At 48.6% G+C, this 24,709-nt stretch overlaps 2 protein-coding genes and 1 pseudogene across 3 annotated transcripts; 1 reads left to right on the top strand and 2 right to left on the bottom strand.

Moving 5' to 3' along the window:
• Nucleotides 1–69: 69 nt before the first annotated feature.
• On the top strand, nucleotides 70–4,801 carry Lmf2 (lipase maturation factor 2). Its single transcript, XM_051160203.1, has 13 exons — nucleotides 70–342; nucleotides 952–1,205; nucleotides 1,311–1,339; nucleotides 1,467–1,681; nucleotides 1,757–1,935; nucleotides 2,176–2,317; nucleotides 2,450–2,584; nucleotides 2,668–2,773; nucleotides 2,853–3,204; nucleotides 3,282–3,450; nucleotides 3,530–3,641; nucleotides 3,714–3,810; nucleotides 3,906–4,801. Exons 1-13 carry the CDS (start codon nucleotides 249–251, stop codon nucleotides 4,206–4,208), a joined length of 2,187 nt encoding a protein of 728 aa, XP_051016160.1. The 5' UTR covers nucleotides 70–248; the 3' UTR covers nucleotides 4,209–4,801.
• A 15,398-nt stretch (nucleotides 4,802–20,199) lies between these two features.
• Miox (myo-inositol oxygenase) lies at nucleotides 20,200–22,961 on the bottom strand. Of its 2 annotated transcripts, XM_051159422.1 has the most exons (10): nucleotides 22,827–22,961; nucleotides 22,308–22,388; nucleotides 21,998–22,078; nucleotides 21,689–21,851; nucleotides 21,429–21,496; nucleotides 21,203–21,312; nucleotides 21,018–21,085; nucleotides 20,884–20,933; nucleotides 20,437–20,549; nucleotides 20,200–20,318 (listed from the first exon to the last, which is right to left on the bottom strand). In XM_051159422.1, exons 1-10 carry the CDS (start codon nucleotides 22,839–22,841, stop codon nucleotides 20,210–20,212), a joined length of 858 nt encoding a protein of 285 aa, XP_051015379.1. In that variant the 5' UTR covers nucleotides 22,842–22,961; the 3' UTR covers nucleotides 20,200–20,209. The 2 variants fall into 2 exon arrangements, with proteins under 2 accessions (XP_051015379.1, XP_051015380.1); XM_051159423.1 differs by lacking the exon at nucleotides 22,308–22,388 and having other exon boundaries at nucleotides 22,827–22,900.
• Nucleotides 22,962–24,078: 1,117 nt separating this feature from the next.
• LOC127201074 (high mobility group protein B1-like) lies at nucleotides 24,079–24,709 on the bottom strand (annotated as a pseudogene).

The raw sequence follows: 24,709 nt of genomic DNA, 5'->3' as shown, positions 1-24,709 counted from the left end.
GAGGTAAATGGAAGCACAGGAGGAAAAGAGGCGGCCCTAGCCGGGGGCGGGGCCTACGCAAAAGGCGTGGCTGCGCGTTTGGGGCGGGCCCAGGAGCATTCGAAGAGACTAAGTTTCTGGGCGAGTAAACCGGGATTTGCTTGGCACTGGGTGGAGCTCCGTGGCCAAACCGGACGGATTCCGACTGGGGCGTGGGCCTGAGGCGGGGCTGTAGCGGTGGCACTGCTTTTGAGGACCGCGTAGCGGACATGGCGAGCTCCCGGGTGCCACAGCAGCTTTTCCTGCAGGGTGTGGCCGCAGTCTACTTGTTCGCTTTTGCGTCCCTCTACACCCAGATCCCAGGTGAGGGTGCCGAGGGTGGAACACTCACACGTGGTATATCATCCCTTTCTTCGCCTTGCTGCATGTGAGCTCTCTGCGGCGCTTGTGAGGTCCAGGCCTCTCTGTACGCGGGGCTAGGGGGCGATAGTTTGTGTATTGCAGGCAAGAAGAGTTGGGGGCTGGGCGGGCGAGAGAAAGGTGCGCATAGTTAGGGTTTCCGTAACTATTAGGATTCTTATCTAGGGTCAGGGTAGAACCCCGAGGGGAGTGTAGGTAGCAGATTTCAACCTAGACTCTGTGGGGCAGGTAGGAGAGGAATTGGGCTCTGCTTGGGGGAAGCTGCAGACCCAGAGTCAAGTCTCCTGAACATGAGGTTGGGGTCAACAATTCCTAACTTTGAGAGAGCATCTGGTAGAGCAAGCCCTACCTGGGGTGGGAACATCTGCAGGCACAACCTGGGATGCAGGGGTGCGGGAGGCGGGGGAGGGGGGGAGCATTTGGAGACTCTAACAATAGGGCGCCTGCCTTCCTGGAGCTGATTGGTGGTGGGCACCTTCAGGACCTAACTTCGGATGGATTTAGTTTAGGAAGGCAGTATCTAAGACCTGGCCCTGCCATGCCCTCCCACAGGCCTCTATGGCCCAGAGGGCATCCTTCCTGCTCGAAGAACACTGCGGCCCCAAGGCAAGGGTCGGTGGCAGCAGCTGTGGGAAAGACCAACGCTGCTGTGGGAGGCACCAAAACTGGGGCTGGATACTGCCCAGGGTCTGGATCTACTGACTCTATTGGGCACCGTGCTAGCCCTGGGTGCCCTGCTCCTGAACTCCCTGCGACATCCCTTGATCTACCTGCTGCTCTGGGCTGCCTACCTATCAGTGTGCCAGGCAAGTGAGACCCTTAGAACTTCAGCCTGTGTCTAATCCACCTGCTCTGTGTCACCTCATGCAGCAGAAACACAATGGCTCTCTTAACAGCTCCTCTCCCTACAGGTGGGCCAAGTGTTCCTTTATTTCCAGTGGTGAGTGACTTCCTGGGCCAAGTGCTGCCTGAGGCTGGGCAGGGATGTTTGCCTCTCCTGGGAGGAGCCTGGGAGGGAAGCAACCTTAATAGGGAAAAACCCTTTATAATAGTTCCTCTCCTTGTAGGGATTCCCTGCTGCTGGAGACGGGCTTCCTGGCTATACTGGTAGCCCCACTGAGGCAGCCATCCAAGCACAAGGTCCCCCAGGGTGGATTAGCAGGCGCCTCACTCCATGAGGACCTCCCATTCTGGCTCGTGCGCTGGCTGCTGTTCCGACTCATGTTCGCCTCTGGTGTAGTCAAGCTGACCAGCCGCTGTCCTGCGTGGTGGGGACTCACTGGTGAGGGCCTGGGCCTGGAGCTGGGGTGGTGTGGAAGCTCTTAAGCAGCCCTGACCTCCAACCCATTACCTGCAGCCCTCACCTACCACTATGAGACACAGTGCCTGCCCACACCAGCTGCCTGGTTTGCCCACCACCTGCCTGTCTGGCTGCACAAGCTCAGCGTGGTGGCCACCTTCCTCATCGAGATTGCAGTTCCCCCTCTGTTCTTTGCCCCCATTCGCCGCCTACGATTGGCTGCCTTCTATGCTCAGGTGGGTAGAGTATGGACATCACCGCTGGCCAGTGAGTCTTGTTGGGGCCAGAGCAGGCCTGGGAGTGCTTAGGTAGATGGGTGCTGTAGAGAAAGCATTGCAAGCAGAGATGTGCTGCTATTCAGTTCAGGTGTGTACCGTCCGGTAAGGCTGTCATCTTTGTGAAGATGTCAGACTCCAGGCTAGTAGGGCCCAGGAAGAAGAGCCCTCCATAGATCTGATTGCAGGCCTCCCGTGCAGGCATTACTGCAAATCCTGATTATCATTACTGGCAACTATAATTTCTTCAACCTGCTAACCTTGGTACTCACCACTGCCCTCCTGGATGACCGTCACCTGTCTGCAGAGCCTGGCCACAGGTACCACAAGAAGATGCACACCTGTGAGTGTCATCCTGTTATAACAACCAGACTGATGTCATCTGCCTGGTTTTTCCCAAGAACCCCTTTTCCACCTCCACCCCAGCCCCTTAGCTGTAGATCCTCAGCCAACTTGTGACTGTCCATACCCATAGCCTGGCCCAAGACCCTGCTGACCATGTTGTCCCTGCTGCTGGAGCTGACTGTCTATGGGCTGCTGGCCTATGGCACCGTGCACTACTTTGGCCTGGAGGTTGATTGGCAGCAGGATATCATCGTCTCTAAAACCAGTGAGTGCCAACTTGGGGAGGGGGTCTAAGGAAATGGGCTGGGTGAGCCCCTAATCACAATTCCCCCCCCCCTTATTTGGCAGCCTTCACCTTCCACCAGTTCTCCCAGTGGCTGAAGATGGTAACCCTGCCTACTGTGTGGCTGGGGGCAGCCTCCCTGGCCTGGGAGTTGCTTATCGCCCTCTGGAGGTGTGTATATACCTGAGGGCAGTGGAGAGGAGGCTGTGTTCAGATAAGGCCTGACCATACACGGGCCCCATGTCCCCAGGTGGATTCATGTACAAGGATGGCTGCGGAAGTTCTTTGCCAGTATCCAGCTCTCCATCCTGGGCACCGCCACAGTGGCTTTGTTCTTGATCAGCCTAGTAGGTAACCCTGTGGAGAATGGGGTTGGGGGAAGATGGGGCAGGACTGAACTGTGGCCTGCTTGCCTGCAGGTACCTTACTCCTACATGGAGCCTGAGACCCACGGGCGTCTCTGGACTGGAGCTCATCGCCTGTTCAGTTCCGTGGAGCATCTCCAGCTAGCCAACTCATACGGCCTTTTCCGTCGGATGACTGGTCTGGGTGGGCGGCCTGAAGTGGTGCTGGAGGGCAGCTATGACGGACACCATTGGACAGTGAGCCCTCTCAAAGGATGTGGGGGTGAAGGGACCCAGGTCCAGCCTTCCCAGCTAACGTTATGTCCATCTATCAGGAGATTGAATTCATGTACAAACCCGGGAATGTGAGTCAACCACCCCCTTTCCTGATCCCCCATCAGCCGCGCCTTGATTGGCAGATGTGGTTTGCAGCCCTTGGCCCACATACACACAGCCCCTGGTTCACCAGCCTGGTGCTCCGTCTCCTGCAGGGCAAGGAGCCAGGTGAGGGATAGTCTGGGAAAGGGGCTGGGAAGGAAAGGACAAGTTCAGAGCCACAGTAAGCTCTCTTCCCCTGCCGCAGTGATCCGGCTGGTCCAGAACCAGGTTGCCAAGTATCCCTTTCATGAGCGGCCACCCACCTACCTGCGGGCCCAGCGCTATAAGTACTGGTTCTCACAGCCCGGGGAGCAAAAGTAAGCCTGCAGTGGTGGATGGGGTGCCAGGGCCTGGGCTATAGCCACATAGTGACTATCATTCTGTTACAGCCAGTGGTGGCACCGCCAGTGGGTAGAAGAATTCTTCCCACCTGTATCCCTGGGGGACCCAACGCTGGAGACGCTGCTCCAACAGTTTGGGCTTCAGGTATGAAGGAGTCCGCTGGACTGGTGAGAGGTAGCAGGGTGTTTGCCTGTTGCAGGTGTAAACCTCGTGGGTTTTTCTCGGTTTTGTCTCCATAGGATAAGAGTCCACCCCGGACCCGCAGCCCCAGCAGTACCCTAGCTCAGACGCTGAACTGGGTGCGGATGCAGCTGTCTCCTCTGGAGCCTTCTATCCTGCTATGGGGGCTCTTGGGGGCAGTGGTGACTATCCGAGTCATGCGGACCCTACTGGCTCCCCGCCCACTCCAGTCCTCAAAACTGGCTAGAGAGGAAAGACGCAAGCAAACTCCCAAGAAGGATTCCAGAGCTACCTCTGAGCGGGCTGGCCTGGCTCCCAACAGCAACAGCAGTGACTCCTGGGTCCCCCGGCGTAAAAAATAGCTTCATGTACTGTCAGCCCAGCTACATGTCCTGACAGAGTCAGATCCCCGGGATTCCAGCACATACCATGACAGAGCCCAGCCACTGTGCCTTAGCCAGTCCTGCCAGGGCAGATGCAGACTGGAGCGCTACCCCTGAGGATAACCTGGTGTTACTTGAGAGCCCTACTTGTCCCTCTATGCCAACCACACTCTTCACTAGTCACCTTCTACTGTCTTGGCAGCCAACCCAGAAGTGGGCATGAGGGCAGCTCAGGACCTTTCCTGAAACACTGTAATCAATGTACCCATAGGTGCAAAGGCCTGAGTCTGGAGCTCCTACCCAGCCCCGCTGTGGAAAGGGTGAGCTAGGCCTCCTGAGGATAGGAGCCAGGGGTGGTGGGTCCATGACACAGGGCCGGCCTGCCCCTGAGACAGCACCAATAAAGGCACCATTTCTACATACCCATTTACTGGTGGTTTCTTCCTTCTGAGGAGACCTGAGGACAGTGGTACAGCCTAGACTGGTTATTAAATGGGCTCCTTCCTTGTCATTCAATGTTCTCCATAAAATAAACAAAAAGGCAGCCTGGCAGTGGCGGCACATGCCTTTAATCCCAGCACTCCGGAGGCAGAGGCAGGCAGAGTGCTGTGAGTTCAAAGCCAGTCTGGTCCACAAAGTGAGTCCAGGACAGCCAAGACAGAGAAACCCTGTCTCAAAAAAAAAAAAAAAAATTTTTTTTTTTAAATTTTAAAAAAGCCTCAGTGTGGCATAGCCTGGCAGACCTGCAAGGTGAGAGCTGTGAGGCCAATGGAAGAAGATGAAACTAGAGCCACCTAAGCTGGGCATGGCATGGTGCCACACGTCTTTAACCCCAGCACTCAGGAGGTAGAGGCAGGCAGATCGCTGTAAGTTCAAGGCCAGCCTGGTCTACAAAGGAAGTCCAAGATAGCCAAGGCTACACAGAGAAACTGTCTTGAAACTTTTTCCCCCGAACCCTCCAGAAATAGAACCACCCAAAGACCAGGGAACGTTCTAGAACATAGCCTCTCTCCACCTCCTGCTTTACTTCTGGTCTTCAGAAAGGTCAGAGTGTAAAAAGGATAAAGGAGGAAGAGCAGAGATGTTTGTGTTAGCCGAGGTACTAGACCTGGCATGGAAAAAGAAGGTGCCTGTGGTCCCCTCTAGCCCTGTCCTGGGAAGAGGACACAGTGGAGCTGGAGTCCATTTCTCAGGGTCAGGAGGTCAGAGCCCTCCTCCCTGGCATCTTGCAACACAACTGCAAATTCCAAGGACCCTCCTGTCTGTCTATCCCGAAAACTGCCAGTGTTGATATGTATTTGTTGTTTTGTTCAGTGGGTTTTGTTTTTGTTTTACTTTGAGACAGGATTTCTCTGAGTAACTCTGGCTGCCCTAAACACTCTCTGGCCTCAAACTCAAAGATCCTCCTGCCTCTGCCTCCTAAGTGCTGGGATTAAAGGTGAGCACCACCGTGCCTAGCCATGCCCAGCTTTGTTTTTTTGTTTTGTTGGTTTTTTGGTTTTTCGAGACAGGGTTTCTCTGTGTAGCCTTGGCCATCCTGGACTCACTTTGTAGACCAGGCTGGCCTCGAACTCACAGTGATCCGCCTGCCTCTGCCTCCTGAGTGCTGGGATTAAAGGCGTGTGCCACCACGCCTGGCTAATGTTTTTTGTTTTTTTATGTGTTGTGAAGATCCACTTATGTGGTAAGCAGTTTACTAACTGGGCTATCTCCCCGACCCCTTAACCTTATTTTAAAGATTGACTTTAATAGCCCTTAATTACATGTTTGTTTGGGTATGTACATGTGAGCACAGGTGGCAGAGACAGCAGATCCCCCTGGGGTTACAAACAGTTGAGCCACCAGATACGGGGGTGGAGCCTGAACTTGGATCCTCTGAAAGTGCAGCACACTAACTGCTGAGCCATCAGTGTATCTAAGTCTATATTTTTGTAGCACTCAAAATATTTTGTAACTATATTCTCTTGCCATTGTTTCTAGAACTTTCCCAATACCCCAAGCAGAAGCCTTATATCCCTTAAACAGGAACTCTCCTTAGTCCATGCTCCTCCTCCTCCTCTTCCTCCTCCTCTTCTTCTTCTTTTAAATTCTAGACACCTAGAAATTGACCTTGTGTGGCCCCCTATCTCTTAAATTGGCAAATTATGTATTTATGATATACTATATGATAAATTGAAATGTGTTCAACATATGAGTCAGTTAGTTAACATATATATTTTGTGTATGTGTGTTTAGGACTTAAAATGTATTACATTTATTTATACTAGGTAGTACATGCTTGTGGAGGATAGAGACAGCTAATGGGAGCTGGTTCTCCCATCACATTAGTTCCAACAATTAAACTCAGGTCTTCCTGCTTGGTGGCAAACACTTTCACCAGGTGTGCCATCTCAGCACTCACTCCTATTAATAATTATCTAAAAAAGAAAAGAAAAGCCTGGAAGTGGTCATGCATACCTTAGGCAGAGGCAGGTAGGGAGGGCTACACCGAGAAACCCTGTGTCTGAGAGGGGGGGGGGGAAGGTTATCTCTTCTGAGCTTGGGAGAGAGTGGAGGGAGTAAAACCATTCCCCTCAGAATTCAGGGGAAAACATGGATGACCGTGAAGCCAACTTTTAATCCTAACACAGAGACAAGGACTCCCTGGAGTAAGCTGGCTAGCCAAAATAACCAAAATGGCAAGCTCTGGTTCAGCCTGGGCATCCATACGCATGCACATGTGGACTCACACACAGGAGTTCCCGTCTGCATGGAAGCACACGTGCATTCACCCCTCTCTCATTCTCTTTCTCTCTGTCGCTCTCCTTTAAGAAACAGGCATGGTGGCAAGCATTCAGAAAACTAAGACTGAGACAGAAGAATCACACGTCTAGACAGACAGTTCCAGGCTAGCCTAAACTACACATAAACTCTTGATTTAAAAGCAAAATCAGAGCTGGGCATGGTGGTGCATGCCTTTAATCCCAGCACTCGGGAGGCAGAGGCAGGCGGATCACTGTGAGTTCGAGGCCAGCCTGGTCTACAAAGCGAGTCCAGGACAGCCAAGGCTACACAGAGAAACCCTGTCTCGAAAAACAAAACAAAACAAAAACAAAAACAAAAAAGGAAAATCAAACCAGACAAAAACCTATCTGGAAGAGAGCTGTGCAGCTCCCTTGGCAAACTGAATTGGGGTTGTTGGGGGTTGTATCTGAGGCTAGCCGAAGGTGTAGTATCAGATACTGTCTCTGAAAAACAAAAAAAGGGAGGAATTCCCTTAGAGAAAAAAATTTTTTTTACCAGGTTCAGTCTCTTGACTGCTGTGATTACAGGCATGAAACGCAATTATACTTTCAGTTTCTTTGAGGAGCCTCCATATTGTTTAAAACTTTTTTAGGTTGGGTTTTTTTTTTTTTTAAAGATTTATTTATTATGTATACAGTGTTTTGCCTGCATGAATGCCTGCACGCCAGAAGGGGATATCAGATCTCATTACAGATGGTTGTGAGCCACCATGTGGTTGCTGGGAATTGAACTCAGGACCTCTGGAAGAGTAGACAGTGCTCTTAACCACTGAGCCATCTTTCCAGCCCCTTAAAACTTTTTTTAATTATCCTTTTTCTTGTATATTATATGTTAAGCAGATTGCCCACCATCAGTTCCTCCCTGCCCTCTATTTTCTCCACCCTCCCCTCCCCCATCAGGCCTGTCCTGCCACTAGATAAGATACACCATGGGTGTGGGTGTTGACAATCCACGTATTGGAAAGTAGTAAGTCCACACACAAAGTAGAAACAGACTTCTACTTCCATTATATATATGATTGTGTATGGTTACATAAAATCAACTGTTTTCCATAATGGCTCCACTAATTTATATTTCCAGTAATAGTATGAAAATAAAGTGGGCAGTCAGTAGTGGCATATGCCTTTAATCCAGCACTTGGGAGGCAGAGGCCAGTGCATCTCTGACTTCCAGACCAACCTGGTCTACAGAGCAGAGGACAGCAAGTGCTATTACACAGAGAAACCCTGTCTCCAAAAGACAAAATAAAACTGTGAAAATAGTCACTTTCCTCCACATCCTCACTGGTGCATTATTCTTTTTTGTTTGTTTTTCGAGACAGGATTTCTCTGTGTAACAGCCCTGGCTGTCCTGGACTCTCTTTGTAGACCAGACTGGGTTCAAACTCACAGAGATCCACCTGCCTCTGCCTCCCAAGTGCTGGGATTAAAGGCATACACCACCACCGCCTGGCTATTCTTATGTTTTTTAGACAATTTTTTGAGATTATAACATAATTACATAATTTCCTCCTTCTCCTTTCTCCCTCCAAACCTTCCCATGTACTACTGTCCCTTACTCCTCTCAAATTTGTGACATGCTTTTATTATTTATTTTTGGGGTTTTTTGAAGACAGGGTTTCTCAGTGTAGCCTTGACTGTCCTGGATTTGCTTTGTAGACCAGGTTGGCCTTGAACTCAAATCAATCCACCTGCCTCTGCCTCCCTGAGTGCTGGGATTACAGGCATGCACCCAGCTGTCATGACCTGCTTTTAATTATTGTTAAACACAGACTTACAGACAAACAGACACACACACACACACACACAGTATAAAATTAGTATTCCTTTTTTATTAAGATTTATGTATTTATTATGTATACAGTGTTTTGTCTGCAGGCCAGAAGACAGCGCCAGATCTCATTATAGATGGTTATAAGCCACCGTGTGGTTGCTAGGAATTGAACTCAGGACCTTTGAAAGAGCAATCAGTGCTCTTAACCTCTGAGTCATCTCTCCAGCCCAAATAAATATGCCTTAATTCATTGATATCGCATACTCAGATCTGACTGTTTGGTATTAGATAACCAGTTGGTGCAAAATAAACTTTTATTCGCCTTTTTCAATTATTGTCTTGGAGGGTTTCTGCCTCCTTCTGCTAACCTAGGCCTAGTCCTGGAAGCTTCTAGCCTCCATACAATCTAACCTAGGCCTAGAATGTTTTCAGCCTCTGAGACTTACTGCTTAGTAAGCTCACCCTTACTTGTTCTTTCTGAGCTCTGGGCTGGCTGGTTCACACTCCTCTCCCAGCTGACTTTCTCAATCTGGCTTCTCTCTCGACCCTTCATTGCTCTGCTTGGTCTCTAACTCAGCAACCTGCTCTAACCTTCTGGCTTCTCATTTTCTGGCTCATTCTGCCCTCAGCCTCTCTATGTAAAATTCTCCCGGTTACCCGGCGTGGTGGTGCAGGCCTGTGATCCCAGCCCTCAGGAGGCAGAAGCAGGTGGATCACTGTGAGTTCGAGGCCAGCCTGGTCTACAAAGCGGGACCAGGACATCCAAGGCTACACAGAGAAACCTTGTCTTGAAAAAGAAAAAAAACTCTCCCTGTAAAACTGCCTCCTCTTGGGGGTTGAAGAGATGGCTCATAGGTTAAGAGCACTGGCTGCTCTTCCAAAGGTCCTGAGTTCAATTCCCAGTAAACACCTGGTGTCTCACGACCATCTATAATGGGATCTGGTGCCCTCTTCTGGCCTGCAGGCACACATACAGACAGAATACTGTATACATAAATAAATCTTTAAAAAAAAAAAGTCGGGCATGGTGGCACACACCTTTAATCCCAGCACTCCGGAGGCAGAGATAGATGGATCGCTGTGAGTTCAAGGCTAGCCTGGTCTACAAAGCGAGTCTAGGACAGCTAAGATAACACAGAGAAACTCTATCTCAAAAAAATTTTTTTATTTTAGCTGGGTGGCGCACGCCTTTAATCTCAGCACTTGGGAGGCAGACGCAGGCAGATCACTGTGAGTTCAAGGCCAGCCTGGTCTACAAAGTGAGTCCAGGACAGCCAAGGCTACACAGAGAAACCCTGTCTTGAAAAACAGCAAAACAAAACAAAAACCCTGCCTCCTCTCTCTTCCCGCCCCGTCCCCTATCTCTTTGAGTTGCTCCCTAAGGAGCTTCCCTTTCCTCTCGTCAGAGTTGGCCATGTCCTACTATGTCAAATATGCTCTGATTCCTCACCTTTTCTGCCCTGTGCACATCAGCGTGTCTGTGTCCATTGGTGTCATCCTTCTTTTCTCCTTTCCTTTCCTTTCTTTTTCTTTTTTTAGACAGGGTTCACTATGTAGCCATACAGTCCCTGCTCCTCTGGCTGTTTCTTTTTCTCCTCTTCTTTCTTTTTCTTTCTTTCTTTTTTCTTTCTTTCTTTCTTTCTTTCTTTTTTTAGACAGGGTTCACTATGTAGCCCTGGCTGTCCTAGACTCGCTTTGTAGACCAGGCTGCCCTCAAACTCACAGCAATCCTCTGCCTCCCAAGTGCTGGGATTAAAGGCATGCACCTCCACCCCGGCTGCTGCTCTGGCTCCTTCACTCATCCTACTTCCTCTTCCTCAGCGACCCCTGAGCCTTATGTATTGTGGTTGTAGGCATATCCGTTGGGACGGAGCTCCACAGCTTGTGGGAAGAACTGTAAGCTTTGTCACATGTGAAAGCAGTCTTGGTGGGCTTTACCCTTGGACACACCATGGATACCTTGAGATAGACCAAGTGGAGCCATCCTGGGCCTGGAATTCAGTAAGCGGACCTGGGGACTCCACCTGGACTATTGTTTTTCTAATCGACCTCAATGGGAGAAGGAAACTGCCCTTCACAGGTGACACAGGCAGGCGGAGAGGAGAGAGCAGCAGCAGTTCAGACTGGGCTTGAGTGTACGTGGATCAGCAAACAGGCTGGACCAGCAGGCAAGCCAGAGACACCTAGGGACCTGTCACATGGAATGGATACCGGAAGCTTCACTCTTTTTTCCCTTTAACCTTTTTTCCCTCTTGTGTAAGCTAGTTGGGTTGTATAATAAAGTTTAATTGTTAAGAAACAGAGCCTACAAGTGGCGCCCAATGTGGGGCTCGAACCCATGACCCTGAGATAAAGAGTCTCGCTCTACTGACTGAGCTAAACAGCTCTCCATTTTGATCAGGTGTAGGGGTAAAATCATTTTGTTTGGTTTGTGTATATGCATGATTTGTCCTCATGTATGTCTGTGGCCTGCCTGCTGCCTGAGGAGACCAGAAGAGAGAGATCCCCTAGGACTAGAGTTATAGACAGCTGTGAACTGCCATTGGGTGCTGGGAATCGAATCCAGTCTTCTGAAAGAACAGCCAGTTCTCTTAACCGTAAAGCCCCTCTCCAGCCCATGCACCATCTTTTTCTATATATAATTCTAACAAGCCTGAGGTGAAATCCCAGTGCATCTTCTCTTGCTATGCTGTGGTGCTGGAGAGGCAACCCAGGGCCTCCCGCACGTGAGGCAAGCACTCTACCATTAAACTGCCATCCCCGGTGTGCCTCACTGTAGTTTTTGTTTGCATTCTTCCGATTCTTAGTGATACTGAGCATTTTGTTTTCATACACCTGTTGGCCGTTTTTATGTCTTTTGAGAGAGAGAGAGATAATGATGGTCTTACTATTTCACCCAAGCTGTGGTTATCTTGCTTAGCCAGCATCCTGTGTAATTAGGACCACAAGTGTGTGCTACCAACCTCAGATCTGGATGTCTCTAGAGAAATTTCTGCTTAAAACCTTTGCTTCCCCCCCCCCATTACTGTTGGGATAAAACTGAGACCACAAAGCATGTGTATGCCAGGGAGAGACTACCACTGAGCTACACCACAGTGCCACCCCTCTCTCTTAATTTTGTATGTTTGACACATGCCTGCATACGTCAGAAGAGAGCATCAGATCCACTAGAACTGGAGTGGAAACTCCTGGAATCTACAAGGGTGACCCTAGAGAACACTCCAAGTAAGGGGGGACATGGAGCCTGAACCAGCCATCTTCTGTAACCAGGCAAGGCGTCCAGTGTTGGTATTGGGACACCAACCCAAATGCAAAACTTTCGACCTACAATGTATCCTACCTGCAAGATGTGCTGCCGTAACGGGGGCAAAAAACTTGTAGGAGTGGCCAACCAATAACCGGTCCAATTTAAGGCCCACTCCATGAGAGGGAGCCCACACCTAACACTGCCTGCGTGGCCAGGAACCAGCAGCTGGATAGCCCAGAGACCTAGGAGAGAACCAAACACAACTGGCAAGGGGAAAAAGTCAATGAAAAGATCTCCTGATGCTATTATGCTATCATAGATTGATGCTTAGCTGAGTCATCATCAGAGAGGCAGCATCCAGCATCTGATGGGAGCAGATGCAAAGACCCACAGCCAAACATTAGGAAGATCTCAGGACACCTCATACACAGAGGGAGGAAGGATTACAGGAGCCAGAGGGGTCAAGGACACCACAAGAACATGGCCCACAGAATCAACTAAGCTCATAGGAGCTCACAGGGACTGAAGCAACAATCAGGAAGCCTGCATGGGTCTGAGCTAGGACCTCTGCAGAGATGTATGGTTGTGTAGCTGTGGTTTTGTGGGCTAGGGGGTGTCGCTGACTCTGACCGCCCTTGGGATCCTTTTCCTCCTATTGGATTGCCTTGTCCGGCCTTCTTGTGAGAGTTTGTGCCTAGTCTTATTGTAACTTCTTATGCCACGTTGGATTAATATCCCTGGTAGGCTTTCTCTTATCTAAAGGGAAAGGGGGGAGGAGTGGATCTGGAGAAGACAGGAGGTGGGAAAAGTAGGAAGGGAAACTGAGGCAGGGATGTAATATACGAGAGAAGAATAAAAGAAAAATGTATATGTGTACCTCATACCTGCAGGAGCGCTGTTGTTTTATAAAATGAAAATCCCAATTGTTCGATTTTTACCAATAAAGAAAGAATCAGGAGGGGCTGAAGAGATGGCTCAATGGTTAAGAGCACTGACTGCTCTTCCAAAGGACCTGGGTTCAATTCCCAGCACCCACATGGCAGCTCACAACTGTCTGTAACTCCAAGATCTGATACCATCACACAGACATACATGCAGACAAAACACCAGTGCACATAAAATAAAAATAAATAAATGTTAAAAAAAAAAAAAAAAGAAGAACCAGGAGCCGCTGGGCATGGTGGCATATATCTTTAATCCCAGCACTGGGGAGGCAAAGGCAGGCGAATTGTTGTGAGTTCGAGGCCAGCCTGGTCTACAAAGTGAATCCAGGACAGCCAAGGCTACACAGAGAAACCCTGTCTCAAAAAACCAAACCAAAACAAAACAAAAACAACAACAACAAAAAAAGATTCAGGAGTCAAGTTTGGCTCCGTGGCCCGCTCCAGTAATCCCAGCACTCGGGAAAGAGGAGGCAGGTGGACCTCTGTGAGTTCGAGGCCAGCCTGATCTACAAAGTGAGTCCAGGACAGCCAAGGCTATACAGAGAAACCTTGTCTCTAAAACAAACAAACAAACAAACAAACAAACAAAAACAAAACAAAAAAAATCAAATTGGTGGTGCATGCCTTTAATCCCAGCACATGGGAGACAGAGGCAGACAGATCTCTGTGCGTTCCAGGCCAGCTAGAGCTGTTACACAGAGAAACCCCATCTTGAAAAACCAAAAACCAAAACAACAACAAAGATCCAGGAGCCAGATGCTGGGGTGAAAACCTGCTAGCTCAGAGAGGTCAAGAAAGCACCCAGCTGACCTTCCTACTCAGCTCACATCTTAGAGGAAAAAGCCCAAAAATCTCACTAGCTCAGCTGACAGCCCAGGAGGAAAAGGCCAAAAACCCAGGGCCAGAGGCTTGTTAGCTCAAAGCTCAAAAAACTCCTTCTTCTCCCTACTGTCTTAAATACCCTTCATCTCAAAAATCTCTCCTACTCTTTAATCCCTGTCAGCTGGTGTCTTGCTCTTCCTCTTGACCTAGGGTTAAACATTAAATCCTGTGTACAGAAAGCTCTTAAAGGTATGTGCTAAGAGCCAGGCATGGTGGCACATACCTGTAATCCCAGCACTTGGGAGGTAGAGGCAGGCAGATTGCTATGAGTTCTAGGCCAGCCTGGTCTACAAAGTGAGTCGAGGATAGCCAGGGCTACACAGAGAAACCCTGTCTTGAAAAGAAAAAAAGGTGTGCGTTAGGGCTGAAGCACTCCAAACAAGAAAGAGATCTTTACAGTTCGGGGGTTCCCAGTGGGATCAAATATCCTGCACCAGAGCCCTCAAAAATCAGAAGAGGGCACCAGATCCCCTGGAATTACAGGTGGTTATCAGCTGCCATGTGTGTTCTAGAAACCAAACTCAGGTCGTCTTGTAAGAGCAACAAATGCTCTGAGGCACTAAGCTATCTCTCCTGCCCTATCTTTGCCCATATTTTATTGAGTTATTTTCTTACTATTTAGTAAGCATTTCTCGGTTAATCCTTTTTAGAAATGTGCTTTCTCACACTCAGTGGACAATCTCGTCCCCGGGTTGATTTGATTGTTTCCTTTGTGTGGGAAGATCTTTGTTGTAATCACTTTTACATATTTTTTCTTCAGTTTATTTTTATGTGCATTAGTGTTTTGCCTGTGTATATGTCTATGTGGGGTGTCAGATTCCTTAGAACTGTGCTTACAGGCAGGTGTGAGCTGCCATGTTGGTGCTTGGAATTGAAGCAAGATCCTCTGGAAGAGCAGCCAGTGCTCCTAACCTCTGAGCCATCTGTCCAGCCATTTACATTTATATATTTTTTTTTAATTTTTTGGTTTTTCGAGACAGGGGTTCTCCTTATGCCCTTGTTTGTCCTGCACTAGCTTTGTAGACCAGGCTGTCCTCAAACTTACAGAGATCTGCCTGCCTCTGCCCCTCTGAGTGCAGGGATTACAGGTGTGCTCCACCATGCCTGGCTTTAATATATACCTATATTTTTTAAAATATGTATTTATTTATTATTTATACAGTGCTCTGCCTACACGTACACCTGCAGGCCAGAAGAGGGCATCAGATCACATTATAGATGGTTGTGAGCCACCATGTGGTTGTGAGGAATTGAACTCAGGTCCTCTGGGAGAGCAAGTGCTCTTAACCTCTGGGCCACCTCTCCAGCCCTTTAATATATATTTTAATGTATGTGTGAGTACTTGCACATGTTCACTTTTTTTTTCCCCCAAGAGAGAGGGTTTCTCTGTGTATCCTTGGCTGTCCTGGAACTCACTCTGTAGACCAGGCTGGCCTCGAACTCACAGCGATCCGTCTGCCTCTGCCTCCCGAGTGCTGGGATTAAAGGCAGGCGTGCGCCACTAATGCCCGGCTACATGTTCACTTTAGAGTGCAAACATGCATATGCCATAGCATGCATATGGAGGGTAGAGACCAATCACTGGGATTTGGTTCTCTCCTTTTACCATATGGTTCTGGAGCTCAAACTCAGCAAACACACGCACACGTGTGCACATGCTCATGCACATTTTGTTTTGTTGGTTGTTTGGTTGGTTTTTCAAGACAGGGTTTATCTGTTACACAGAGCCTTGGCTTTCATGGACTCTCTTTGTAGACGAAGCTGGCCTTGAACTCATAGAGATCCACCTGCCTCAGCCTCCCTAGTGGTGGGATTAAAGGCGTGCACCACCACACTTGGCTGGTTTGTTTGTTTGTTGAGACAGGATGTCAAGTGTAAAAGTAACTTTTATTCTCCTGGCTCAATTGTCTGGGAGGCTTACTGCCTCCTTCTGCTAACCTAGGCCTACTCTTGGAAGCTTCTAGCCTCTGTACAATCTAACCTAGGCCTAGAATGTTTTCAGCCTCTGAGACTTACCGCTGAATAAGCTCACCCTTACTTGTTCTTTCTGAGCTCTGGGCTGGCTGGTTCAACTCAGCTGTTCTGGTTTAAACTCTTCTCCCAGCTGATTTATATAATCTGGCTTCTCTCTTGGCCTGGGATTGGTCTTCTTGGCCTCAAACTAACCCAGCAATCTGCTCTAATCTTCTGGCTTCTTGTATCTCATTTCATCTTCACCTGAGTTCTCTCTGCAACCTATCTCTCTATAACTGTCCTGGTTAAAAGCTGCCTCCTCTCTCTGTAAAACCCCCTCTTAAGTAGATTTCCTTTCCCCTCTTCTCATGAGGGTTGGACATATCCTATTCTGTCAAATCTTCTCTGATTTGTCACCTTTTCTGCCACTCAATTAGACATTATTTTCTAACATGGGTACTTCCTTCTACAAACTAACTTTACCTTTGTTTAGATCTAAGCTTTTCTTTACTTGATACTTGCTCTATACCAGGGTGGCCTTGAATTCAGATCCGTTTGCCTCTGTCTCCTGGGCTAAAGACATGTTTGTATTCCAGCTGGATCGCACAGCCTAGAGGGTCTTTGGATGTGATCTCTTGCCAGAACAGCCGTGTTCTGAATTAATATTCCTCTCCAGACAAGTCACCCAACTCACTCTCTAATTTGATATGTAACTTCTTTTTTTATTGTTTTTTGAAGACTTTTTTTTTTTTTTACTTTGTGTAGCCCTGGCTGTCTGGAACTCACTCTGTAGACCAATCTGGCCTCAATTTCACAGAGAACCACCTTCCTCTGCCTTCAGAGTGCAGGCGATAAAGGCCCAGCTATGGTATGTAACTTCTTTTGTTGTTGTTAATTTGGGGGGTTTTGTTTTTTGTTTTTTGTTTTTTGAGATATGGTTTCTCTTGTAGTCCTGGCTGTCCTGGACTCACTTTGTAGACCTGGCTGACCTCGAACTCACAGAGATCCATCTGCCCCTGCCTCCCAAATGCTGGGACTAAAGGGGTGTGCCACCATGCCCTGCTCGGTATGTAACCTTTGATCCTCCTGTGTCTACCTCCCAAATGCTGGGATCACAGGTGTGCTGTGCCTGCCTTACTTTAGACATTTTAACAATATCAACTCTTTCATCTGTCAACATGGAATATCTTTCCATTTATTTGTGCACTCTGAAGTCCATTTCATTATTGTTTAATATTTTTTCCATGTAAATACACTTATCTCCTTGGTTAAATTTATTCTCCACAAGGCAGGCATAGTGGCGCACGCCCTTAATCCCAGCACTCCGGAGGCAGAGGCAGGTGGATCACTATGAGTTCAAGGCCAGCCTGGTCTACAAAACTAGTCCAGGACAGCCAAGGCTAACACAGGGAGACCCTGTCTCAAAACAAACAAACATATTTTGTAGCTACTGTAAATGGAATTGTTTTCTTTTCTGTTGTGTGCATGGTTTTTTTGGTTTGGTTTGATTTTGTTTTGGGCTTTTTTTTTTTTTTAAGTTTTTGTTTGTTTTGTTTGTTTTGTTTATTGTTTTCCAAGACAGGGTTCTCTGTGTAACAGCTCTAGCTGTCCTGGAACTTGCTTTGTAGACCAGGCTGGCCTCGAACTCATGGAGATCTACCTGCCTCTGCCTCCCAAGTGCTGGAATTAAAGGCGTGCGTCACCACCGCCCGGCATGATTTTGTTTTGTTTTGAAGTAGAATCTTACACTATAGTTACCTGAAATTCATGACAGTCTTCTTGTCTCTGATTCCTGAGTGCTGAGATTGCTGTTCTATTTTCTTTTTCAGACAGTTTGTTATTAGTGTATAAAAACTGATGCCTGAGGGGTCTGCCTCAGTGGCAGATCACTTGCCTGGCATGCCTGAGGCTCTAGGTTGAGTCCCCAAAAACACAAGAAAAAGGAAGAAAAGAGGGAAAGAAGGAAAGGAAGGAGGGAGAGAGGAAGGAGGGAGGGAGGGAGGGAGGAAGAAAGAAAAGGAGGGAGGAAGCCAGGCAGGCAGGCCACTGGTCTCTTGGTACTGGGAACTGTATCCAAGGCCTCATACATAAAAAAAAAAAAAAAAAAAAAAAACGGGCATTCTGCCATTCTGCTGCATCCGTGGCCCACCACTGATTGTGAATACTGATTTATTTTCATTTGTTTAAGAAAATCTAGTTCAGGCCGAGTGTGGTGGCTTCTAATTCCAGCACTCAGGAGGCAGAGGCAGGTGGATCTCTGTGAGTTCAAGGCCAGCCTGGTCTACAAAGGGAGTCCAGAACAGCAAGGGCTACACAAGGAAGCCCTGTCTCCACAACCTCCACCCCTAATAGAAAGTAGCTCTATAACTCAGGCAAACCTTGAACTGGTGCTCCTTCTGTGTCAGCCTCTTGAGTGCTGGAGTTACAATCCTGTGCCACTACGCCTAGCTTGGGTATCTTGTCAAACTAAATAGCAACTAATTCACCAGAGACTCTTGAAAACATATCAAAAGGACCAGGAGCCACCCTGGGAGCTTCTCTCTGCCTCCAGTCAGAGCTTGGAGCATCAGGGGGCTGAAGCACACCCAATATACTGAAAACTGTGTGTATATGTGTGTGTGTATATATGTATGTATGTATATATATATATATATACACATGTATGTATGTATGTGTATACACACACACACACACACACACACACACACACACACACACATTGCCAGAAGAGGGCATCAGATCCCATAGATGTTGTGAGCTACCTCTGGTTGCTGGGAATTGAACTCAGGACCTCTGGAAGAGCAGACAGTGCTTTTAACCACTGAGCCATCTCTCCAGCCCCCAGAAAGCTGTATATTCTTAAACACAAATAGACCACCTTGCAAGGATGCTGAGGAACAGACTCATTGGGTATTAATAGATCAAAGAAACGTGTTTACTGTCCTTGCTAAGCACACAGCCCTACCAGGACACAAGGGAGGGAGTTTCTCTGCTGAAATGTTCCAACACATAACCGAGGAAGGCTTCCACCATCAAAGGCAGGTACTGTGTGCCTCCTTTTCTTCAATTCTGAGCACCTGAGAGCAATCAAACCCCCATGATTCTGGTTAATTCCCCAGGTTCACTCACATGTTAACAAGAGACGCCGGGAAGTGCTGTATTCAGAGGGAAGTAGAAGGAAAACCCCTAAGACCAGGGACTCTAAGACCAGATGGAGCTGAGTTTCTGGCACTCCAAAGGCACTGGGGGAGTCCTGCATGGATGCTTATGGGTGTAGCTCATGCAATCAGCCCACCCCCTTTTCATTTTTTAAAATAATTTATTTTTATTTTATGTGCATTGCATGTCTGTGGGTGTCAGATTCTGGAGTTACAGACAGTTGTGAGCTGACATGTGGGTGCTGGGAATTCAACTTGGGTCCTCTGGAAGAACAGGGAGTGCTCCCAACCGTTGAGCCATCTCTCCAGCCCTTTAAAAAATTTTTTTTGTTTATTTTATGTACATTGGTGTTTTGCCTGAATTTCTGAGAAATTGAATCCCCTGAAATAGGGGGTATAGATAGTTGTGAACGGCCATGTGGGTATTGGGAATTAAACTTGGATTCTCTGGTTCTCTGGGAGAAACTCTGGTGTGCTTAACTGCTGAGCCATCTCCCCAGTGACCCTTTTTCTTTTCTTTTTTTCTGTTTTTGAGACAGGGTTTCTTCTGTATCACTCTGGCTGTCCTGAAACTAGCTCTATAGACCAGGCTGGCCTCAGACTCAGAGATCTACCTGTCTCTGCAACCCAAAATGCTGGGATTAAAGGTGTGTACCACCATCACCTGGTTCCCCCACACCCTTTTCTATTGAAGGAAGCTGAGTCTAGAAAAGAGAAAGTGTAGTGACTGTTTCTAGGATTGATGGGGGAGTGAGTTGGATGGCTCTGAGGTGGAGCCAGGAGGATGAGCAGCATGTTCATGGTACTGGTGTGCCTGTGCTGAGGCCACCCCTGCTACCACAACATGTGTGGGCCCCAGTGATGAGTCAGCTTTGTAATCTCTTTCAGTATTTATTTATTTATTTGTTTGTTTTTCGAGACAGGGTTTCTCTGTGTAGCCTTGGCTGTCCTGGACCAGGCTGGCATTGAACTCACAGAGATCTGCCTGCCTCTATCTCCCAAGCGCTGGGATTAAAGGCGTGCGCCACCTCCACCCCCCTGCCCCCCCCCCCCCCCCCCCCCCCCCCCCCCCCCCCCCCCCGCTCTCTTTCAGTCTTTATTGATACCCAGCACAAACAGCCTCTACCACTATGGGTGGGGACCATGAACCAGGTAATGGGGCCCTGAGTGAGGCTGGAGTGGGCTATTATTGCTCTTGACGATGTCCAGCCTAGGTGATGGTTCAACGGTGGGAGGATATCACCAGCTTAGGATGCCTGGGCAGTACTTGTCAATCAGCCCCTGATAGTAGGGCCGAAGGCTCTCCACATCTGGCAGGTCAGGGCACTTGGTGTAGAGGTCAAACTTGCTGCAGACATGGGGGGGCGGGCAGGCAACATCAGGCATCAGGACAGATCCTTCCTCAACCCCAAGACCCCAGTCAGTCACTGCCCACACCCACACCCCTCGAGGAAGGAACTCTGTACTTGAACTCTTGCACCCAAGGCAGCATGTCCAGGTCTTGCTGGCTGCACAGCTGCAGGTAGTCACCACCCGTGTGCCAGGGATAGAAGGAATGGAACCGGATCATGTAGAAGGCCTGTGAAGGCAACACAGCATGCTTACTCAGATTTGCCACACTAGCTGGACTGAGCGAGGCTTTTTTCTTTTTCTTTTTCTTTTTTTAATTTCTTTTTTCTTTTTTCTTTTTCTTTCTTTTATTTATTTTTTGGTTTTTTGGTTTTTTGATCCAAGGTTGCTCTGTGTATCCTGGGCAGTCCTGGACTCGCTTTGTAGACCAGGCTGGCCTCGAACTCACAGCGATCCACCTGCCTCTGCCTCCTGAGTGCTGGGATTAAAGGCGTGCGCCACCACGGCCTGCCAGGCTCCTGAGTGAGGCTTCTAACTGGGCCCTCCCTCCTCTCACAACTTACCTCTGAGGGCAGGGAGAACTTGTTGAACTTCATCATTTGGTATAGGTACTCTGCAAGAGAAGGGGATGCCATAGCCACGTGCCCAGAGAGGCAGCCCTCACCACCATCCCCACACTGTCCCCAGCTGCCCTCACCATCATGGCCCCAGGACATAAGGACATTCTCAAGGCCACAGTGGGGCTGGTACATGCCGAGTTCTGTGCTGCAATGATGAAGAGATGCCCATGTGTGACGGACTGGGGGGCGGGGCCAGGGGGCATAGGGGGAAGTCCAGCTGGGGTCCCGTGTTGAGGTAAAGTGAGGTATTAGTTCAAAGTACTTGTATCGAGGATCCTGGAGGTCAGGATTATCCTGAAAAGTAGAGTCACAGAACACCACAGAGGCCTGGGGACGGCAGCCCACAGGAAAAGTGTCTCCAACAACAGCCCACTAGGAAAGGACGGACAGGCAGCTGTGGGTGAGGTGTAAACAGGTCTGCTACCCCCGCACACAGTGCCCCAAGCCCAGTGCTGAGGCTGCCTCCACCCCCTACCACTGGCCTTCACCTGAGGTTCCCCCAACAGAGCCAGGGTCTTCCCCAGATCATGCAGAAGTCCGACCAGGTGGAACCAGTCTGTGGAAAAGGGACATATGACCTAGAAGCTGCAGAGATAAAGGTAGGCTCTGAAGTCTGCTTCTCTCACGGTGCGGGGGTGGGGGGGGGGGTGGGGTGCGGGGGGGGGCGGGCTGTGGGTGAGGAGCAAACCTGACTGGTCCCCTTCTAGGGCAATGATAGCACCTCCCCCACCACAGCTGCAGAGTGTACCTTTGTCTGGGTGGGATTTCCGGATGCCCTCAGCAGTCTGGAAGGCATGAAAAGAGTTGGGGAAGTCTACATCCGGGTCCGATTCATCCACCAGATCATCTAGCATGTCCACGGCCTCCATGACTGTCATCTTCTTGTAGGAGAAGCTTCCGAACTGAATGCGCTGGTAAGAAGGGAGAAGTCAGCCATTCTCCAGGTCCCACAGAGGGAACTACAGAGTAGGGTCACTCGGTGGGTACATTGGACCAAAAGGCAAGGAGGCTCCCACCCTGAGAGACTGCATTCGTAGCAGGAAACTTTTACTTTTACCTTCTGGCTGACAAACTCCACCGTCTGGTGGGTGTGCATGAGCTTGTAGGTGGTAAAGACGCGATCCAGCAGCGGCCCTGACTGAAAAACCAGAAGCCAGATAATCAATGCAGGCTATGTGCCAGACTGGCGCAGGACACTGGAGACCATGGCCTCCCGTCCTGCGGGCCAGGCCTCACAGGTATCAAGTGGAATGGGGCTTCCTAAGAAGTCCCCTTAGAGCAGTGGTAAGAGGAGGGGCTGCACTCCACAGGGCTGGACCAGAGACCGGGCAGAGAAGGTGAGATTGACGGGGACCGGGCCCACTCACGGTGTAGTTTCGGAAGCTGTCCTTGTTTTTGGCCAACTCGGGGTCTGCGTCAGGTCGGTAGACCAGGGAAGGGTCTGGGCCCTGGTAGATAGGAGTTTGACCCATTTCACCACTAGCCAGGTCCGTAACGAAGTGAGGACACGACACCCCCAAGCAGCTAGATTTTAAAACACCTCATCCCACATGTGTGTCAGCTTAACCAGGCACAAGCCAGCCAGTGGCAGCTGATGCCAACTTCCATCCTGAGGAAATGCTAAGGAAGAGACAGACAGCAGCCCCCACCCGCTTGATATCCTTACGGATTCAAGAAAATTTTAGGAAGACGCCTGACTTAACAGGAAGTCTCGGGGAGGGAGTTTTTAACCTCTACCCCAGCTAGATTACAACAGGAAGGAATTAGCTAGCAGGGACCAACTGAAGAGGGTCTTATTGGTGTTGCCTCTTCCACTGAGGGAAGTTGAGCACATGGTGAGCGAGGGGCTGGTGAAGCCATCCCTGTAGGGGTCATAAGGAACTTACCACATCCACCTTCATTGTGAGAGGAAGCAGTTATTCAGATGGCAAAGTTTGCAGCTCAAGTGAAGTCGGAGACCAAGCTGCCGGTTATATACTCACACATTACGTAACTGACCGGACAATACCTAGCTCCTTGGCCGTGACATTTGGTAATAAGTGACCATCCACCCTCCTCCTGGCCTCAGCAAGTTAATGTATCAGCACAGATACATTACTTTGCCTAAATTTCTGCCTCCTCTGTCCCAGAGTGACTAACGCTTGATTCACTTTATAGCCAGACCTCTGGTTCCTCCTTGTTGTTCAGTAGGAGATTTCCCTGAGCGGCCTTAGCAGCCCTCAGTAGCTAACAACCTGCTCTACTTCAGGTGCTGCATTTGTGTGGGATGTCACGCAAGCTTCCAGAGAGCACCTAAAAGGACCTGAGCCAAATCCTCAGTAGTGATAAACAGACCGGAGCGTACCCAACAATGCAGCTCAAAGCTACGAATTTTGCTCTTTAATTTATTTACTATGCGAATTAAGCATCAATTAGATGATTGAGAAAAGAGAACATCCTCCAGAAAATGAACGGCCAATACCTCTGGAAATTGAAACAGCGCCGGCGTAGTGCTTTATGCCCTGGTTGTCACTGCTTCTGTACTACAAGTTGGACTTGTTTTATACATACATACATACATACATACATATATATATATATAAAATTGTATTTACTTAGGAGCATTCAGAATGTCAACACAACAGCCGTAATTTTGTTGTTGTTGCAATTACAGAGAGATATTACGTTAATAGAATAACAATTATCTTCGTATAAGCTGCATGCATCACAGTCAGCTGAAGATGAAAAAAAAAAAAGGAAAACAAAAAAATCTACTGTCCCCATATATAACTAATTTGTGTATCAACAAGAACCTGCTTTAAATTTCCATGCTAATTTACAACCCTCAGACTGTACCAAGTAAGGTCAGTGACCATTGACAACACCACCAGGACAGGGCTAGCTAAAGACACGCTCAGTAATGTGTTAACTATACAAAAAAAAAAAAAAAAAAAGAATGTATAGTTTAGAAATAAATCTTATACAGCCTTACATTTCAACTTTTCTTCTTTAAAAGGAGTGAGTTGTGTACAGGGGTTTAAATGCTTTATAGACAAAAAAAAAAAAAAAAAAAAACTGCGTTAGAACCAACTTATCATCATCATCTTCCTCTTCCTCCTCGTCTTCCTCCTCATCTTCCTCCTCATCTTCTTCCTCCTCCTCATCTTCCTCTTCCTCGTCCTCTTCATCCTCCTCACCTTCTTCTTCCTCATCTTCTTCCTCCTCCTCCTCATCTTCCTCTTCCTTCTTTTTCTTGCTCCGTTTAGCCTTGACCCTTTCGCTGCATCAGGCTTTCCTTTGGCTCTGTAGGCAGCAATATCCATCCTTTCAGACTTCTTCAGCGTGGCCGCCTTCTTCTCACAGGGCTGCTTGTCATCTGCAGCGCTGTTGTTCCACCTCTCTGCTAGGTTCTTTGCAATGTCACCAATGGATAAGCTGAGGTGTTCCCCCTTGATTTTGGGGTGGTACTCAGAACAGAAAAAGAAGGCTGGAGGAGGCCTCTTGGGTGCATCGGGGTCCTTGAACTTCTTTTTGGTCTCCCCTTTGGGGGGATGTAGGTTTTCATTTCTCTTTCATAACGAGCCTTGTCAGCCTTCGCCATGTCTTCAGATTTCCCCTTTTCTTTAGCAGACATGGTCTTCCACCTCTCTGAGCACCTCTTGGAGAACTCTGAGAAGTTGACAGCAGCATCCGAGTGCTTCTTCTTCTTATGCTCCTTCCAGCAAGTTTGCACAAATAATGCCTATGAAGACAGTTTGCCTCTTGGATTCTTAGGATCTCCTTTGCCCAT

The sequence above is a fragment of the Acomys russatus genome, chromosome 17 (assembly GCF_903995435.1).
Source record: "Acomys russatus chromosome 17, mAcoRus1.1, whole genome shotgun sequence".
Lineage (NCBI taxonomy): Eukaryota > Metazoa > Chordata > Mammalia > Rodentia > Muridae > Acomys > Acomys russatus.
This window is presented reverse-complemented; position numbering and strand designations above follow the sequence as displayed.